Below are 20,201 nucleotides of genomic sequence, written 5' to 3' on the forward strand. Positions count from 1 at the left end.
CCCATTTTAGGAAATCTTTTATTGTAAATTCCATTCTGCATATTGATTTTTGAGAGAAACAGTGAAACTGCATCTTTCATGAGCAGAAGAATACAAATGACAGCAAGACACATTTTAGTTATTAAAGAAAAGAATAGGATTATTTTCAGTAAGCCTGTTAAAAACCACTGTCATTCAAGCAGAGTGACAGATTAAGGGTGTGATTTTGCAGAAGGTTAGACCCCCGGGAAACAGCACTGTTTGCCGTGATCAAATGTGGAAGCCGGCCTGTGATTTCTGAGCACCATCTCCTGCTGGAGGGCAAATCAGCAGGCTGCCCAGCCAGAAGAGAGGTTGCAAAGCTGGTCCCCGTCACACTGGGCAATCCCGCCTAGCTCTACTGTGGTCCAGAGAAGGGAGTAAAGGCCTTGTCACGGCCTGCCATGCATGCTTCGATTTCCTCCACCGTGCGGGGCACGCAGGTCAGCAGCTCCATGCCACTGTTGGTCACCACGACATCCTCCTCAATGCGGACCTGGGTCAGGTCGACAAGACGCTCATTATTTCTGAGCTGGTGACAGCTCCAGGCTGAGCCCTTGCTGAGTGGGAAGGCCCTTCTGATGAGGGGTCACTACTGCCCCGGAGGGAAAGGGCTGGCTTCAAGGCCTCTGTGGGTGACTGCTGAGACGAAGGCTCCTCCCCTGGGGCCATCTGCTCATGCCACCTGCCCACCCTGTCCTTGCCCCTTGCCAGTGGATGGGAGCCCCTGGAGGGGGCGGGGCTTCTGTTGAGGGGTGAGGCACTTGTCCCAGGACAGACCATGAGAAAGGACAGGGCAGGTCCTTCTCAAGTAAGGAAGTCAAGATTGTCCTCCTCCCACTAGGGCTACCATCCTGGGGCAAAGGGGTGACACACAGCAGTGGGGTGCAGGGGGTGGGTGTTCTGTGAGCAAGGCTGCAGGGCCCCTTGGCACTCACTCCACCGAAACCACGGAAGCGCTGCAGGACGTCACGGTTAAAGAAGCAGGCGCGGGCCGGGTCGGCCAGAGCCTCGTCCAGGAGGTGGTCGATGAAGTAGATGCCCGGCTCCACGGTGAGCACCATGCCTGGCTCCAGGCGCCGAGCGGTGCGCAGGCTCCGAAGGCCTGGCTCATCGATGCGCTCCACGCCCTGTGGGGAGAGGACCGGCAGGCCGCCCAAGGAGGGCATCAGCTCCAACCCAGGGCACTGCCTCAGCGGAGACAGATGGGCACAAGTCACACAGCACGAAGCCCTCCCCCGCTCATGTGGGCCTCCGTCCCGGGAGGGCGGGCTCCAGCCCCAGGGGCCTCACTGGGGCTGCAGGGGCGGCTTTATGACAGTGGGGGGCTCCAGCCCACTCACCCTTGCTGTGCCCTGCATAAGCTCTTTAGATAAGGCCCTCTCCTCTCTGCACAGCCCCCCTGGTTTTGAGTATGCCTGCCCCTTGTTGCCCTCAGAACTGCCCGGACAAGGCCTGTGGACCCCCATGTGCACACACCCAGCGCAAGCTGCCGTGCTGGCCCACAGGGCCACCTGGGGGCTGCTGCCCTCACCCAGGCCTCTCCCGCCAGGAGAACGGCAGAAGCCAAAGCTGGGAAGCCAAAAAAGCTCTTAAGGAGGCTCTGAGCCTCGCGGGCTGCACCTTCTCTTCCAGCAGCTCCAGTGGAAAGCGGCCTGAGAAGTGCTGGGCCCGGCTCCCCCAGGCCAAGTCCCAGGTTTTCCCTGTGGCCTTCCAGGAGGAGGGACAGGTGCTGTCATCAGGACGGGCCTGCCAGCACCAGCTCTCGTGTGTACGTGCACAAATGCACGTGCACCCCATGTGCATGGCCTGGGGGTGGCCCCAGAAGAGCACACGTGGTGGCTCTGCACCCTGCTCACACTCAGGGCCCTCTAGCTGAGCCGGAAGCAATGGCTCTGAGGAGTGAGCGGCAGTGGCAGCTGCTCCCTGCAGTGGCATGCCCCTCCCCCTCAAGAGCATGCCCAGCCCAGACCATCCATGTGGGTGGACATAGCCGAGAGGGCTGCCTGGGCTGTGAGGGCAGGTGGTGCCTAGGACACTTGCAGAAACTACCCTGCCTTCCCCAGGCCCCTGAGGCACCCCTGTGGCCCTTGCCCAAGGCCCGTGAGTGAATGGGCAGAAAGCAAGCTTTCTGGGCAGGCTCTGGGCTATCCCTGGAAGCCCAGCTGTGGAGATGGACCTGTCACTTCTGACTGTTTAGGGGCTAAGAACATCAGACTTCAATTAGTGGTTCATGTAAGGTAACCAGAAACGGGCTGGCTCAGCCTCCATGGCTGGCACCGGGCGGGTAAGGCGGGGACAGTGGGGCACACACAGGAACTGGTGCGCACAGCCCCGACCTGCTGTGAGCCCGACTGGGATGGAGGTGACGAGGGTCATCAAGGCAATGTGACCCCTGCTGGGTCATACTCTGGGCGCAGACACCTGTCTGGTGTGGTACCTGGCTCCACAACACTTTGTGCCTGGAGGGGCTAGGCAGGAGGGTGGGGGATGTGGAAGGAAGGTCCCTGTGCTCAGGGAGAGGTGCTTGTGGGATGGGGCTGGGGCCAGGCTCCTCCCAGAAGCTGCTTGTCAGAGCTGGAGTCCTGGTCTCTGTTCCGGGATGTTCCCGCTCCTGCCATCTGAGGTCTGTGCCTGTCCCTGGATACCCCCCTCCCTGTCCCTTACCTTCTACTATGTGCCTGTCCCCTTCCCTCCGCTCCAGGGTTGTCAAAGCCTGGGGCCTGGTGGAGGTAGAGACCTGGCAAGGTCGTGTCCGCCGTTCCCCCTCCCACACCGAGCTGCTCCACGGTGTGCAGGGTGGGGAGAGTCTGCTCAAGCTTGTACACAGGCTTCCCTCCAGAAAATCTCAGGACCACCACTCAAACTGAGGGTGAGGGGAGAACGGGAGGGACCCGGGGGCGTGGGAGGCTATGCTGGCCGCCACTCCTTCAGAGCATCAGCTCTCGGGACTCTGCCCTATGGGCCCACCCAGAACAGCAGAGCAGGGCTGAGAGGGACGGGGGCTGAGAGCAGACCCCACGAATGAGAGGCCGAGCCCCTGGCCTCTTGGGCCCAGGACTTCAGCCAGCCCAGGTCCACGCCAGCGTCGCCTGGGCAGAGGGCTGGACGGGGCCTCAACTTTTACTGGGCTCTGACCAGAGGAGACCCAGATGTGTCTGTAGGCCTGAAATAAAACAATTGACTTTTATAGGAAAAGCCGTATTTTTTCCACAATGTTTATCTGTCAGAAGAATAGACTGTGAGCACAAAGGGCTGCTTACTGGAAAAGATGAAAACAGTTTGCTGCCAATTTTCTCTGGTGGAAAAAAAGCGCTTTGGCGCTAATGAATACCGAACCGCAGTTAACAATGTCTGGAAGGCCCTGCTCTTGGCTCCCTGCTCAGTGTGATGGAGAGAAATTAGGAAATTAAAACTGATTTTCTTTCTCCAAATTTAACTGTTTACACTTGAGGAAAAAATAATTGAATAATAATACTTCTCTTGAGCAATTTTTTCCCCCCAAAAATCGTTCTTAGTGCTTTCAAAATACCCTGCAGCCAGCAGGCCAAACCTAGTCTTGGCTAAGCGGCTGGAGGGCCCCAGGGCGTGCACTGATTGCATAATCAGCCCCCTGCACAGAGGGCAGCAGGCCAGGGGCAGGGCCTGGCTCACCCCCACCCACCCAAGGCCGGAGAGGCTGCAGCCACCTGCCCAGCAGGGCCTCCGGAAGGCTGTGAGCACCCTCCGGGTGGTCCTTCCAAGGATCAGTGGGCAGGAGGGGGAAGGGGAAGCCTAGTCTGGAGCCACCCACATGAGCCTCCCTCCCCTGCCCAGGGTGCCTAGAGTGCTGGAGACAAGGAGGCCACAGGGCGTGCTGGCCCAGGGCCTGCGGGGCAGAGGGCGCCCAGGGAGGAGGTCTGCTACTGGGCTCCTGGGGGCTGCTGGGCTCAACTAGTCCCAGGAGGGATCAGGGCCAGCTGCCGCTGATGGAGCCGCATCACCCCCATCCGAAGGAAGCCCAAGGCAGGAGGACGTGAAAGGTGCAGGGCCAGCCCCATCACTAAGACCCAGCTTTGGGGCTCCCACTGCTCTGCGGGGACCGCACGCACTGCACGCTGACCATCTACCATTCTTCAGGGCAGGCGCTACACACAGCACACAGCCCAGGGCTCACTGTGCGGAACACACCCATCTCGCTTCTCCTGCCGAGGTGGCCACTGGTGGAGGCAGCTCACCGAGACAGCCCTGCTTGACCAGGGCACTTCGGGTCGGGGGGCATCATGGCAGCAGCCTGGGCCAGCACCAACCAATGGGTGAAGCGGGTAGAGGGGCAGCGGGCCTTGCCGGGACCCCATTCCTCCTTGTGCTGCCGGTCCCCACTACACCCAGCCCCTCCCTGCCCTGGCGAGGGCCAGGCTCAGCAGCAGCTCATGGGCAGGCCACTTGCACTGCCGTGTCCACACTGACCTCGGGGTAGCCTCCCACGTCGTGCACATCGATGCCCAGGAAGTGGCCGAGCCCATGAGGCATGAACACGGCGCCCAGGTGGGCCTGGAGCATGGTGTCGATGCTGCCGCTCAGGACGCCGATGCGCACCAGCTCCTCCAGGTGAATGCGGTCAGCCAGGCGGTGCATGTCCGGCCACCAGACGCCTGTGGCTCAGAAGGAGGCTGCAATGAGCTGTGGAGACTGGCAGCCTGGCCAGGGCTCCCCTGGGCAAAGTTCGGGGACATGCGAAGCCCTCGCAGTGGCTGAGGCTGGAGGGCCTGAGGTGAGGGGTAGGGGTGACATGGCCTGGGGCGGCCCTCCATGCAGGACTTTCCCAGCCCCAGCTCTGGATCTTGAGACCGTTCCTCACTCTCCATCGTGCCCTCAGGGGTAGGCTTCTGTCATCCATGGCCAGGGGCACTCAAATACCTGCTTCCCACAGGGGCCCAGCCCATTCTACTCCTCAGCCCATGCTGTGACCACCCTTGGCCCATGTGTGCTTCTGGGGCCAGGGGAGCCCAGCAAGGTGCCTGAGCATCCGGAGGAGAAAGTGTATGTCCCCAACAGCAGATGTGGGGTGGCCTCAGTGAGCCCCAGACCAAGGCTCAGGTCCGAACGCTGTCTCAGAGCTCCAGGCTGTGGGCCAGGGGGAAGCTGGGACTGTGGGAGGAACACATCCCTGCACATCCCCGAACGGGGCTGAGTCACCCTTGGAGCAGCTGTGGGGAGCAAAGGTTTCTGGAGAGAAGGTGCGCTGGCACAGCCTCATGGGCTGCCTGGCAGGGTCCGCAGCCCCGCCTGCTCCCAGCGCTGGTGACTGTCTCTATGGCAGCCCAGCTGTCCAAGCCCAGGCTGCTAATCACACTCATCTTTGCCCCACATTTCTGGGGCAAAGATCACTGTGGAAAGCAGCCCCAGACACTGAGTTTCGGGGTGCGCAGGCTTTGTGGGGCTCAGTCCTGTCTGGCCTCCTGGAAGGCCCTGGGGGACAGCCTAGGGCTCTCGGAGAGCTACCCTCAAAGAGCAACAGCCATCACTAGGGCATGCCTGCCCTGCCCACTGGGCTCTGTGGAATCCCCAGCTTCAGGCTTGCTCACTGGCACTGGGCTCCCAGCCTAAGCACCAGACAAGGACCTAGGCCGGTGAAGCTCCCTGCCCCAACCCATGAGGGCTGAGTTTGGGGCAAGACGTGCTGGCTGAGGCCAGTGGCTCCAGGACACGCAGGGCCAGGTGGACAGGGTGGGGTCCTGCACCCCTGTGCAGTGCTGTGGCCCCCTCCACGTGGGGAGCAACCCTGGCTCCCAAGGGGCCTCCCCACCATGCCCTGCTCTCCATATCCCCCATCTCTGATGACCACTGCCATAAGACGGGAGCACTGGCAGGGACTCCATACCACGAGGGGCCTCACTGGACCTTGTGCTGGTAAGGGCTGGGCCACCAGGGTCTGGGCTCAGGGCTCTCTGAACTTTTGTGACTGGCAGAGGGCAGACGACGGGCTCAAGGGGTAGAGACGGATGAGAGCCCACCCTGGGACACAGGCCATCATCTCTCTGAGACACTCGCTGTGCACGAGTCTCCCACGCGGGGGCCCCTTCCCTGCCAGACAGAGCCCCACAGTTAAGGTCTTGGGTGGGCTGGAGGCACAGGGCTGATCCAACCTCCTGGATCCTCAGGATCCAGGCTCTGAGCAAGCGGGTGAGGTTGCACCCTGGCCAGTTCATAGGGCACTGGCCAGTCCATGGCCCAAGGCGCAGAGAGGCCGAGTGAAGGACGCCCAGACCTGTCCCAAGAGACAGTGGGCCTCCTTAGAGTCTGGCTCTGTCTGCCTCGGCCCACGAGGTGCTGAGGTGGGGGTGGCATCCTGGGGTCTGGAGTCTGGCAGTGACCACAGCAGCACGGAGGGAGAGGCCAGGCCGCACCCCTGATGGTCTGCATCCTGAAATGGAGACCCCGGCAACTGGAGCCCCGCTCGGCTGCTCACCTGCTGTGTGACCTGAGTAAGGCTTCACCTCCGTGAGCCTCAGATGCCTGTATTGTCACACGGCCACAATGTTGGCCCTAGAAAGCCAGCCAAAGGGGCTCTGGCGTCTACCAGTGGACTGGGTCAGTGTCCCCCCAAAAACTGTCATTAGCCACTATTCTTCCAGCACCGTCAGGCCAACCAGACCCTGGATTCAAACTTCAAGTCCACTGTGTTCCTGGGGCACAAGGCAAGCCTGCCCCGGCCTCAGGGATCGCTCTCCTCTAAGATCCCCCCACCCCACCTGGCCTCCCCAGGCCAGGCCGCCTGTTCCGGAAGGACTCTGCATCAGACTCTGCTGATGGACTGCACTGGGCAGGCCTGTGACTCTTCACCCTCAGCGAGGGGGCGGGGGGCGGAGGGGGTTCCTGTAAGTCGGCCCCTCCCTGGCGAGACCTTCCCCAGCCAGCTGCTCTCTGTGCTGTCGTGATGCTTTTTCCCTGTGCACATTCCCCCTTGTCCTTGTCCACTAGACGGGCCTGCCCACTTGCTTCTCGTCCTCCCACAGAGGAGTGGCTGCCTCCAGGGCACCCCGGGGCCCAGCAGAGTGAGCACCCGGTCAGGGGCGGCGCTCTTCCCTAGGCTCTGCAAACTCAGCTCCGGCAGCCAGCCTGGCCCCAGGGCTGAGGAAGGGCGTCCTGTGTGGTGGCCGACACCCCAACCCCTGCGCAGCCTCATTTCTCTGGGGCAGGGGTCTTTTCTGGTCACCACAAAGGAGCCCCAGGAAACAGCCTGACTACAATCCGGGCTCACTTCCAGCGCGGGGCCTCGGCAGAGGGCGGGAGGCAGGTATAAATCATGCTGCGTGCTGGCAGCTCGGCTCCTCTCCTGTCCTCACGGCCCCTTGTGGGGGCCGGATGCATGGGCCCAGGCGGTCCCCGCGGCGCCTCAAGTCTCCTCGCCCGTGCACCCTCGGGGAAGGCCTTCCACACAGCACTCTTGGCCCGGAGTGGGAGTTTCTGCATGTGTGTGGTTAGCGTTGTGACAGTGATTAAACCTCCAGCAATTTGGCCCCAGTGTCTGGCCCGGATGGTGGTTACGACACCCACAGCCAGGGCAGAGGCCCCTGAAGTGTGTGGAGGTTACTGTCCTTGGGCTAGGCTATGGGGTGGGCATATGCCACAGGGCCCCCCACCGGCCAGGCCCAGACCACGTTGGGGGCAGCCCCTGGCCTGACTGCGGGGCTCCCCTCCCGCGGCAGCCCCAGGCACCTCGGAGCCCACATGACCGGCCAGAAGGCATCGGCGGTCCCCCAAGCCTGCTCACACTGGGGACGCACAGTGGGGATCACGCTGCAGGGACTGGGCGTCACGTGCCCTGCCTCCCTCCCACCTCCAGCAAGCACGTCTGTCTCCTCTTCCCCAAAGCATCTTGACCCCTTGCGGGTCCCCACCTCTCCTGGACCTCGGCCCGGGTTTCTCCCCGGCTCTTGCAATGCCTCATCCCCCACGGCCTCCTGCATAAAGTCAAATACCAGGGTCGTCTCTTTAGCACATGGGTCAGACTGGCCCCACCCTGAGGACAGAGCCCCGAGTTCCTCAGCCTGGCTTTGCTCTGCAGCCTCATCCCTCACCCGCTCCTGGGTCAGTGCCTCAGTGCTGGCACTCCCCTTCCCTTCCACCTGCTGTTCCCTGAGTCGGGACCACGCCTCCAAGGGCCTCACCTTCCCAGACTCACTCCCATCCCTCCCACGGGCCTGTGTTGAGGCTTTCTCCAGGAAGCCCTCCCTGACTGCTCCTTGCTGTACTGCCAGAGCTCCTCCTGCCACAGTGTAGCACTGCACTGCCACAGCTGTGGCTGGACGCAGCCTCTGAGCCCAGAGAGGGAGAGGCCTGTGCCCTGCTCCAGCCTGGTAAACATGTGGCCTTAGCAGGAACCCCAGGCTCCCTCCTGGCATGACCCGAAAGTCGGGTGTGCCCGACCCTGCTCCTCCATGCAGTCAGATTCCAGGGAGGCAGGGTAGCTTCTGGGTCTGCACCCCACCCTTGTGCCCCAGTATGTGTCCAGAGTGGCCCTAGGTCACCAGCTGTCCTTCTGTGCCCACCTGGTCCTCCTCAGGCCACACCTCCTGATGGGCCGGGAGCCTGCTGGGCCTGCTGCTTGGGCCAGCTCCTCAGAGCCTTAGCAGCATCCATCACTGCCTTGAGGCCTCCTGCCCAGAGTGTGACAGCCCTGGGGTCTCTGAGGCCCTGAGCCGAGCCAGCAAGGCAGCAGAGGGCCCCTCGAGCTGCATCCTCACAGACACATCCAAACAAAGAGCTCACTTCATCTGAAGACAATGGCCCTCAGGGGATGATGTGTGCGCCAGGCCCTGGGGGTGCAGGCGGGAAGGTTCAGGGCTGGGGTCCTGGGGCAGGCTTGTGGGCCGCAGGGAGCTGCCTGGCAGGCTGAGCTGGCGCTGGGCTGAGGGCCTCCAGCCCACACCACTGTAGACCCGTCTGCTGCCAAGACCTCTGGGGACCCACTCACCCTGTGGAAGGGCAGGGGGCAGCGTGTGCCTGGGCTGTAGGCGCCTCGATGCTGAGCCGAGCGTGGCTGCCTTGCGCAGTCTCTGCATGGTCCCCCCTGCCTGGCAGACAGCTCTGAGGGAGTAAAGGTCAGGGAGGGCGGGAGCTCGCCCACCATCCTATGGCCAGCAGCAGGGACATGGGCCCTCGCTGTTCTGGCTCCTGCCCCAGAGGTCATCTGCGGTCTGGGTGGCATGCTGTCCCCGTACCTCTGTCTACCAGACCCTGGGTTCTGTGTCATCTTTAAGGAGAAGCCTGAGGGGAGCCCAGCCCCTGCCCGGGAGGGAGGCAGAACCGGCAAGGCATCCCAACCATGAGCCACAGGAGACACGTGGTGGGCCATGCGGGCCACCTGGGGCCGCCCCTGCCAGGCACACCCCTGCCCTCCCCACAGTGCCTCCTCCCCTCAGGAGGACCGGGGCCCATTGGCACACTCTCTGGTGCCCATGTGACACGGTGCTCTGCACAGGGTAGGCTGCCTGCCCTGACAGAAGCCATGGAGAGCTTCGATCCCCCCCAGCCAGAAGCCAGCGCACAGCTGTGGCATCCAGGCCCTTTCCGTGGGGCCAGCATGGGTGGCATTCTTCCATGTGCCACCGCTGCCTGGCCTGGCCCTGTCCACCCTCTGAGGGAGCTCAGTGCTCCTTCCCTGGCTATCTCTGAGTGACAGTGAGGGACGCTCCCCTCTGACCTGAGGACTGGAGGCCAAGGCCTGCCTTCCTCAGACCCTGGGGCCATACCTCAGGATCCAGCATATCCTGACATCCCTCTCTGCTCTGCTCTGGGCGGCTTGCTGTGACCCCGCTGCCTTTATTTACTCTTCCCTGCAAGGTCACAGGAAGCAGCCATGCAGTCTCAGCGGGAGTTTGGCTTGGCCCAGGAGCCGAACCCACAAACCAGGGGCATTTCCGCTAGGACAGGGCATGGGGCTGCCCTGGCCGCGGCCTCCTTGCTGCTATGGGGAGGCGACCTGCCCCCATCTGAGAGCAGCTCTGTGGGCCCAGGAGCCACCCTGTGGGGCCCGCACTGTGTGAGGCACTGAGGGAGGCAGGCTTGGCCCGCGGCCACGATCTCCAAGAATGGGCGGTAGAGGTGGGGGCGTACTGTGGGGCATCTGCTCCATCCCGCACACAAGGGAACTTCGAGGCCCCAGTGCAGACCCAGCCTGTGTCCACTGTGTGCTGGCAGGACCACCCCACACAGTTTGCAAAGACGCTCAGCTGAGCCCGGTCCGGCTGGTCCCGAGGCCTTGTGGCTGCCCCAAGAGGGGCATGGCCAGGCAGCCCCATGGGACCAGGGTGACAGGGTGAATGCTGGGACATGGGGCCCTCGGGACTTGCCTGTGGGCTTGGCCACCTTCTGGGCAGAATTGGGGTTGCTTTGTTGGCCGACTGATCTGGCCAGGACACCAGCTGAGAAGGTGCCACACACACAGGCCCTGCCCGACCCCAGGAGGCTTTCCTGGGGGTGAGCGGCAGGTGGGTTGGCCAGGCCTTGAAGCCTGGAGCTCAGAGGTGAGCAAAGAGCCCCAGAGGACTCAGTGTCCTTCCGAAGCTCCGCCTGCCCAACATCCTGCCAACCTGCTCTCCTCAACCGCCGGCCACGCCTGGGCTCCCTCTGCCTGCCCCGTCGTCTCCAGGGTGGAGTGTGGCTCGGGTGCAAGCAGGCCCACTCCGCCCTCTGAGAGACCTGCCATGGGGCGTGGCTACACAGGGGTCTGGGGGCTCACGGTGGGCTCTGGCCCCTCTTAGCCCTCCCTGGCAGCATGGCTCGGCTCTGACTGGCTCCACTGGGAAGTGGGGCGCTGGCCCCTTCCAGCCCAGGGCCTGGACCTCCTGGACATCTAATTCACACCTGTCTGCACAGGTGAAGAGTCCACCAAAGGGAAAGGGGATGCGATCTGCTCAACCTCCACCATGACTGCAGTACAGGGCGGGGCGTAAGGCGGAGGGCCTCCTTGGGGCCGGGAGCCACAACCCACCCTCCAAGCCAGTGCTGTTCGCTCCGTCTGAAACACTCGTCATTTAGATGACCCATGCCCTCCACAACTGAGCAAAAACTCCTCCTCCGGATGGACGGAGGGCTTAAGGAGAGCAGGAGGCGGCGTGGCAGCCGCTGGAGCAACTGCTGCACCAGGTGGGGTCTCACAGGACAGCGGGTGCAGTCCGGGGTCTAAAGGCCAAAAGGGATAAAGGCCCCTGGTGAGCACTCCCCTCCTCCCACGCCCCCAGCCTGTGGTCTGGCTCCCTCCTTGCACCTCCCCATGGATTTACAAGCACCCATGAATCCACATTCTCACTGTCCCCTTTTCTTTTGCACAAAAGGGGGCCGCTGGCCGCCCCATCGTCACTGTTGTGTCTTTAGCAACAGTCTGTCCTGGAGGTTTCCTGTAGTAACCTTCAAGGAGACTCCTGCTTTTTAAACAATTAGCACAAGACGCTGTCTTCTTCCACAGCCGATAAACCAGGCAGATCCAATCAACGCTGCCACCCCATCAGGAGCTCCACTTCTGGGTTCTCCTTCCTTGTCTTCCTTTTGGGGCACATCTGAGTTCCCTGTCCTGGGACTCATTTGGTCACTAAGCTCTGTTCACGCTAGGCAAGGAGGGTGCGGGGCTGGAGCCTGGCGTGCCCCCAGCATCCCTTCATGGCTCCCTGGCCTCTGGTGGGGGCTCTCAGGGCTGGACAGGGGGCCATCCAGAAAGCCCTGCTCACAGTTCACTTCTCAAAGCGACAGCTGCTGAGGACCCCTGCAAAACAGCCCCTGGCCGGCAGCCACGGCTAACTTATCCCAATGACTCGCCGTGGGGCCACAGGGGCTGTGAGCCAAAGGCCGGGCCGCCAGGTCCTGGGCCCACAGGAGGCCACATCCTGGGGCTTTGAGAGTTCCGGGGCTCAGAACCCTTTCTCCTTTTTCTTTTTTCAAATCAAGACTCCATGGAGGATGCAAATCTGACTGCTGGTCTCCCTGATTTCAGTCTGCACTCCAAGTTCAGCCTTCAAGACATGTCACGCCAGGTCCTCAGACGACCCCAAAGCCTCTGGTCACCATTTCCCAAACCCAGGAGACACACTCGGCCCTGCCAAATGCAGCCGCAGTCACCGGCCCTGAACAAGAGGGTGCCCATGTGCACCAGATGCCCGTGTGCAGAGCTCCCAGAGTGGACTCTGCTTCGGGACAGGGCAGGGGCCATGCTGACATCCCAGGGGCCAGTGTGGGCAGGGGGACATGCAGCTGCAGGAGGTCGGATGGGACGTGGGATGACCCTGGGCTGTGCTGCCCGATTCCCAGCTCTGTCCCTGCCTGGTGGTCAGCCCACCTCCCTAACAGTGACCCTGGGGACCGACACCATCAGGGCATTATGGGCCAGGCGAGTGAGGGAGGGATGGATGTGGGTTGTAGGGGGCAGCACCCACTTCTCAGAGATGCCCTGCCGCCCGGCACCCCACCAGGCGGTCCTCTCCATGGGCCCCGCCCTCACCTGGCTTCATGGCGCTCATGACAGCACGGCAGCTGCGCAGCACCGCCTCGTAGATGGCCTTCTGGTCTGCGGTGAACTTGCCATTGGCGGGAAAGGAGCAGGTGATGTCGGAAGAGAAGCAGTAATACTCACCGCCCATGTCGAACAGGCTGCAGGGAGAGGAGGGCCTGAGGCGGGGGGCGGAAGGGGCAGGAGGGGACACAGCCCCATGCCTCCCTCCCACTCATGGGCGGCCTGCTTGGCCCTGGACACTGCAGGGGGCTGAGCCCAAGCCCCCTTGCATCATGACCAGAGTAGGGAGCACTTTGGGACCCTCCCACCCAGTGTCTCCTCATGGCGCTCGAGCAGCAAAGGAACCTCAGGCCATCCCGGGTGACCTCTGACCCCAGAGCAGTGAAGGCTAGGGAAAGTGGGGCTGACCCTGCACACAGCCCCTGCCCTCTGCGGCCTCCACGTGCCCGGCTGTGGGGACTCACTGAGAGGAGGGAGGGGCGGCAATGTCCCCAGGCCCCCATCCGCCCCCGCATGTGTGTGAGCACTCCGACCCATCAGGGCCGCCTTGCACCCAGCACAGGGAATGGCTGCAGCCCGTGAGGTAATGCTCATGGGAGCCACACAGGGGCCCTGGGATGGATGGACACACCTGCCAGACAGGGAAAGGGGACTGAGCCACACCACCTGCCCCTCGCAGGCACCAGTGTTAGAGCGAAACCCAGTTGATGGCTCTGCTCCAGCTCTGGGGTCCCCTCGGCCACAGGAAAGCATCCCTCTCCCTTGCCCTGCTGGGGTGGGACAGCCATGCTCTGCCAGGCCCTGAGGGCAGGGCAGAGGACAGCTTTATGTCGAGTGGGGCTCTCCTGGGGCCTGGCCAGCTGCAAACCCCTTCGGGGGCCGCCGGGTGCCCCTACAGCCCCAGGTGGCAGAGCAGGGACCAGCAGGCACAGACAGAGAGAGTGGAGAGTGGGGTGACAGAAGAGGCCCGAGCTGGGAGCCATGAGCCTGCAGAGGCAGGATGGTGCTGGGACAGACAGGCAGGCCTGCTGGGTCAGGAGCCCTGCTGAGCCTGCCCTCTGGATACCCAGTGACCGGGCCCCAGGGCAGCGGGGCAGGATGGAGTGGGTGAGCTGTGCTCCCAGGCCCCTGCTGCTTCACGGTGGACCCAGGGCCCTGGCCGACCAAGGGCAGGAAAGGGAGGGCCCTGTGCACCCTCAGCAGTGGGATGGGACTGGATATGTGAGGGACTGCTGGCTCCCACTCGGTCACCCATGCCAACAGGGGACCGAACGAGAAGAGCGGGGCGCACACACTAAGCGCCTCCCCATCCTATCCCACCCAAGCACCCTAGCAGGCTGCTTGCCAGCAGGTACAGAGCAGGGATCTCCGCAGACCCTAGGCCCTTCACAGGGTCATGGCCAAGTCATGGCGGTGATGGTGACAAAACTGACTAAGGGATATGGGTCCAGCCCCCAGGATCCTGCGGCGTCTTCAGGGCCCGGGGACCACAGGGCAAGGGGGAAGGAGGAGGAGACGGGGGCTGCCTTCTGATTGGCTGCCGTCCAGCTCTGCTCACTGCCTGGCTTCACCCTCAGCTCCCCGTGGGGGGCAGTCTATAGCCGCACATGCTGGCAAATCTGAGCCGAGGAAGCCACGCCTTTCACCACAAGGGCCTCTCATTCAAACCCAAACCCTAATGGTAAACACAGCTGCTCAACAAACATTCCAGAAGCTGCCTGTGCGCCTGCCTTTGGGGGCCCCCATCCCGCATGACAGAGTGGGGGACCCTGGCCCTACGAGTGGAACAAGGAGTCAGGCCACGTAGCCTGACCAGAGCACCAGCTACTCCACACAAAGAGAGTTTTAAAGGAAGAACTTGAATGCTCAGGATGGCTGGACGCCTTGCTGGAATCCAAAGTCCCCGGCCGGGCACTTTGTAATCTCTTGTCTTTTTCCGATTGCAAAACACCATAAACAGAGTCGACAGTGCAGAAGGCCCCAGATAACACCTCAGGTGACTCTCAGGGGCGGGGAAGAGCCCCACCAGCAGGGCAGGGGAACTTCGCTTTGGGTCAAAGTCACACACTCTGGGGGACCCTGTCTGAGGCGGGCTGATGGGGGGGCTGGGCCTCACTTGAGGTGACCCGCCCAAGCCCTGCACGGGAGCCGGGAGGACGAAACAGAGAGGCCCGAGCAGGCACACCCAGGCGTCTGCTCCCAGGGCCTCCAGGTGCGACGTGATGTCTGGGCGACAGCTGTCTGTAGGTTTACCCCTGCCCAGAGCACGGCCCCCACGGCTGGCCAGGAGGGTGGGGCACATCTTAGCCCGAAACCGTGGGGAAACCGAGGCTCTCAACGCTGGTCCAGCAAAGCCCTGAGTCGGGGGATCAGCAGCTCAGACCCGGCTAGATCTAGCACTCGGCCTCCAAGGCCTCATTTTTCCACCCTTAGAATGGAGACGCCACCCCTGGTGCAGGTCGGTGTCCTCTTAGGGCCCGCAGTCGTGGGCAGCAGAGCTGCGTGGTGCCTCGGCCCAGTTCACTAGGGGAGCCGAGCTTTCCATCTGGGCTCCTCAGAGGCGACAGAGGAAAAAGGCTTGTGGTTTGTTGATTTAGAACATCCAGGAATGGCCTGAGCAGACAGGACAGAGCCAGGAGCGTGGGGGACAGAGATTCCTGGGGCCACCACATCAGAGGGCGAGCTGTAGCAGCCCCGGGCAGGAAGATCTATGGGACTCTGCTGATCTCAAAGAAAAACAGAAATTGCACTATTTAAAAAACCAGGAAGCCCACAAGAACACACGCAACACTGGAGCCCTCTGGAGCCCTCTGGAGCAGCGAAAACAAGACGCTTCCCCCGGCAGACGAGACGCCTGACCGAGTTCTCCAAACTCTCCTCAAAAACACGCAAAGAACACGGGGTGGTGGGTGCCTGGAGCTCCTTGGCCAGCCTGGCTTTATCGCTCAGATTCCAGAAGACTTCAGCTGTACTTTTTGTTTCAAAGTCATCCGCTTTCTGGAGAAGGAAGTGGACCCCAGCCGGCCAGCTCCATCCTGCCCGGCGACGCTCGGGCACGGGGCTGACGGCTATTTTTGTGTTCTCAGTTCCCTATCTTTCTGCTCTTTTGTTGTTTTTTTAAATCCCCCTCAGAGTTCCTACACGCATCAGTGATTCAGATTCAAGCGATTCTGGAATCCAGGGACGGAAGCCATCCGTTTTATTAATCACCTCCCTCCAACTCCTCTGTGTCCACTTCATCTCTGAACGCAAACTGACAATGGAGCACTCAGTCATGCTTTGGCTCTGCCGAGAATGCAGGGTCCCTCCTCCCCGGCTGCCTGGGGACACCATCAGGGACCCTGCCATCTTTGGCCGGGAGAATGCGTGTGATAATGTAAGACATCTGGGGAGATCTTACACATCTCCAAGCAACATGCTGGCGTCTCGTTCCTCACATGTGTTCCTCTGGTTCTATTCCTGGCTGGGATGAGAGGTTCTGTCTTCCGCTGGCTCCTCACGGGCAGCCTCATGCCCGGGCTACCTGCCACCATTGGCCCGCCCAGACCCTCCTCAGGCCCCCCTCAACTCCCTGGGCCCCACTGCAGGGACCAGCCAGCCCACAGGCGGAAGGCCTACGAGATGGTTGGGCCAGTGATACAAGGCTGGGGAAGAGCGTTGAGGACACGCTCCAGCATTCAGTTGGTAGCTTCATGTTAATCTCCTGAGCTGTGGCCTGGCTCTCAGCTACCTCTCATCCAACCCTGACACTGTACATGCCCATGTGTGTGCACACGCACAGGCCTCTGCACGAGAGCAGGAGCATTTCAGACCCCAACCTGCTGCCGCCCAGTCTGCACCCCAGGCCAGGCTGGGGATCTCTGAGCAGCAGGAAACTCCCGCTTCCCTGCAGACCTCAGTGCAAGGCAGAGCGGAAGGCACACCAGTCCCCTGCCTGTTCCTGTGCCGCAGTGGGCAGCCCCTCCAGACGAGGCACACGGGCTGCCCACCTGCTCCCACCAGACCTGGGGAGCGCCAAGCCCCAGAAGTGAGCAGCAGGGCAAAGGCCACCACTCGGAACCTGGAGGCGCCCTCAGCGCCCCAGGCTGACTCAACAAGCAGACCTCTCCCCGCTGCCTTCTGGACAACCCTGCTCCCCAGCCCAGCCCCACAGCCAGCAAGCCCTGGAGCACACGGTGACAAGAGCTGAGGCCTCCTACGTGTCTGGAAAGAACCGTCGTCACCATTCTACGGATCACGTGTAGAGAAGCAGAGCACCAGTGTGGGCCCAAGTCCCCAGGAAGGACACTACACAGTACCTGGCCTGATGCGTGGTAGGACACGGCCGCTGCCCACCCTAAGGGTTGCCGCCACCACAGCACAGGGGGGCAAGGGCCGGGCGTCAGGGCCACCGCCTCCGCAGGGAGGGAGTGAGTCGGCATCACGCGCACAGCACATGCTTCATTTCACTTGTTTGGTAAGCAGTGAGTGTCCCATGATGTCTGCGAGCACCCGGGCTGTCTGGACCGGTGCTTTTCAAACTGTGGGCTGTGAAGCCAACTGAGTGGGTGCGAGTGAGAGGCATGAATTAAACAGCATGGCCAGAAAGCACGTGGGAACGGTGTCTGGTCACAATCAGGTGTATCTGCACGCACGATACTGTGTTGGGGTGTGGAGGGTGCTTCTGACTGGATGGAACGGTGACGACCACGGCCACTGGTTCAGACAGATGGCTGGCCAGGGCCTGTGCCCTCCTGAGAGTGTTCTTTTGCCCTGAAGACTGGGCATGTCCTTAAGACCATCAGGGCCTCAGGACGGCTGGCTGGTGACAACCGAGTGTTCCTCCGAGGAAACAGCAAGGGGAAGGGGTCTGGGCTGGCCTGGCATTAGGAAGTAGGCCCTGGAGATGACACCAGTTCTCCAAAGCTGACTGAGACATCAGGCACCAGGATGTGTGGGGTGTGAGGTCCCTGCCACAGCCCCTGTGCCAGCTGGGAAGAGCCCCATACTCGCTCTCTGTGAGGCTGCAGTCTGCAGACGCCAGGCAAACACAAGACCCAGCAGCTGCCAGGGGCGGCAGAATCATCCCATCCCGGCTTGTGGGATGCCAAGGGGGCTGCAGGGGCCCCAGGTGACCAGCTAGCACCTCGCAGCCCGCAGGGGTGCAGGCAGGATGCCTATGATGGAGACGCAGGCTGCTGTCCAGGGCATGATGGCTCAGGACGGAGTGGGTGAGGAGGGGGCACCCTTCCCAAGCAGTTTAAACTAATGTCTGGTCCACATCAAACCTGCAGAGTTAACAGGCAAGTAACCCGAGAGAGGGCAGGATGGAGGCAGCTGGTAAAGGTGCTGGGGGCAGGAGGAAGGTGGCCAGTTGGGAACAGAGCCTGCCTTGGCCACAAGCCCTCACAGGACTGTCTCCTCACCTGTGGGCGGACAGGACGGGGCAGCTCGGGGGCAGCCGTGTGGCAAAGGACTCTGATGCTACTTGGCTCGGAGATGTGACAAACAGCAGGAGCGGCAGCCACAGCGCCACTGCCTTCCAGGGCTCCCCAGGAGGCCTTATTTCTCTGGGCAAAGAGAAGTCAGGCTTTGGCCAGCTGTGCCCCTACCTCTGCCGGTCAGCAGGGCAAGGCCTTTGAGAGTGTGGCTTCAGGCAGACCAACATCAGGGAAAGGAGACAGAAGGGGTCCTGTCCCACGACACGCAAGAAGGGGGAGATGACACTGGCTGGCTGCTGAGCAAGGGGCTGGGACAGGCCTCTCCCTGCTGTCCAGGCTGGCGGCCCTCCCATGCTCAGAGGACCACCGCCCATGGGGAAGAGGCCAGGCACACGTCCTGAGACAACGCTGCCCTCTTCTGGCCAGAGCTGGGAGGTCCAGCTTGTCACCAACCAGCCACATCCTGCCTGCAGTTGGGCAATCCAGGCCTGGGCATCCTTAGACTGGTGTTCTAGAAGGTTCTGAGAGGGGCCACAGGGCACCCTACCCTGGGAAACACCCTCCATGCCACTTGATCTGATGCGGGGGAGAGGGAGGCGGCGGCAGGTGAGGAGGGGTATCCCAGTTGTTTTCCCAATCGGAGCCCACTGGAGGCACACCCTGGACCCTCCCAGCCCTGCCACAGGGGTGAGCCTGCCCTGCGCGCCCAGGAGAGGCAAGGAGCGCTACAAGGCTGGCCTCAGATCTGGGAGTCCAGCGCAAGAATGGGCCCGACTCCAGGGGCCCAGCTTCCCAGGGGATTTAAACCTGGATGACGGTGCTCCCCGCTGGCCCCCACTGCCTCCACCCCTCGTGTGCACTCTGTTCCAAAGCCCAGGCTGGTCGTGGGAGGGGAGGGCTCTCTGGGAGGACGACCAGGGCGGGGTCCCAGCCACATCTGGGCTCACACCCACGTGGTGGGGGCTGGTTTGCTGGGAGGGGTCTTGTGGGGCTCCCACCTTGGACGGGCATCCAACAACTTCAGAAATCACCCCTTGGGTGAGCACGCGAAGAGCACTAATTAGCAAGGGCACCACACTTTTGCAACCCTGTTTTAGAAGGTCTGCCTGCTTGCCTTAAAAATGAAAACAAAAAGCAATGAACGGCTTCTCTAGGGCACTGACCTGGTGATGCGGTTCACGGGAACCCCAAGGGACACAGTGGGAAAGGGCTCTGAGGGCCAACAGCAAAGCCCCCGGGGCCCCACCGGAGACCTGGGGGCTCTGAACCAGCCGACGGGAGGGGCCCAGGGATCTGAAGCCACACCAAAGTCTGGTTCTTCACCCTGGGACCCACGAAGGGCAAGCGGGGCAGCATCTAGCCTGAGAGAAACCGGAAGGGGCCGGAGGAGCAGGCATGGCGTGAGGAGTGGTCCTCGAAAGGCTGTTCTCAGCTCCCAGGGGACATGCCTGATGTGGAGGAAAAACCAGCCATCTAACTGATGGGCCCCAATGACAGGGTGATGACCGAGGCTGAGAGTGGCCACAGCCCAGCTCCTGGAAACTCCTGGTACTGAAGGACAGAGGCATGGAGGTGGGCCCGGCCAGTCTCACACTCCACCTGGCACACACCTAGACGACAGTTTTGGGGCTGAAAACACAGAACAGGCAGGCCACATGACTCGAGAGCCCTCTGTGAATAAACTAGGCCTGGCTGTCGTTCTGCTGGTGGCTCCCACCTCTAGTCTGTCATAGAACCAGCTGCCGGAAGGTGAGCCTCAGGCCCTGGAGCACAGGTCAGTGAGGTCCTGCCTGCAGGCTCTGGGGATGGCCACCACGCTGCAGCTCTCCCCCACCGAGGGCCACGCTATGCCAGGCTCCATGCTCTAGCATGTGGTCCTCACTATCTCTGAATCCTCCCCGAGTGAGGGGCTGTACTACCCCCAGTGACTGACACAGAGAGGGAGGCTCAGAAGTGGGCACTCAGTTGGGGGCGGGGGGCAGGGACTTGAACTGGGGACTCTGCACTCATCACACAGCCCCGCTCCTCTGAGGCTCCCCCAGTGTCGGGGCACGTCTGGGACTGCGGGGAGAAGGATGGAAAGGGCGCCCACTCCCCACCGTCTCCAGTACTGACTGCCCTGGACCAGCTCTGGCCCCCAGACAGCCCCATCACTACACGTGAAAATACCTCTGGGGAAATTTCACCCGGCATCAAGGGACGGACTCAGAGTGCATCACGCCAAGCGGGCCTGGGAACCACTGCTCTGGGACATACTCAGCTTCAGGAAAAAC

The 20,201-nt window shown here is 62.1% G+C and overlaps 1 protein-coding gene across 1 annotated transcript in view; it reads right to left on the bottom strand.

Annotated features, from left to right (window-relative positions):
• Positions 1-20,201, bottom strand: part of PEPD (peptidase D) — a 118,886-nt gene continuing 98,685 nt past the window's right edge. The window contains exons 12-15 of the mRNA XM_070632531.1: positions 12,497-12,645; positions 4,468-4,652; positions 957-1,148; positions 1-514 (exon numbers count right to left, since the gene is read on the bottom strand). Of these exons, the coding sequence (XP_070488632.1) occupies positions 377-514; positions 957-1,148; positions 4,468-4,652; positions 12,497-12,645 (664 nt within the window). The 3' untranslated portion in view covers positions 1-376. The remainder of the gene's footprint in view (positions 515-956; positions 1,149-4,467; positions 4,653-12,496; positions 12,646-20,201) is intronic.

This window comes from Equus przewalskii, chromosome 9 (genome assembly GCF_037783145.1).
Source record: "Equus przewalskii isolate Varuska chromosome 9, EquPr2, whole genome shotgun sequence".
Taxonomy (NCBI): Eukaryota; Metazoa; Chordata; class Mammalia; order Perissodactyla; family Equidae; genus Equus; species Equus przewalskii.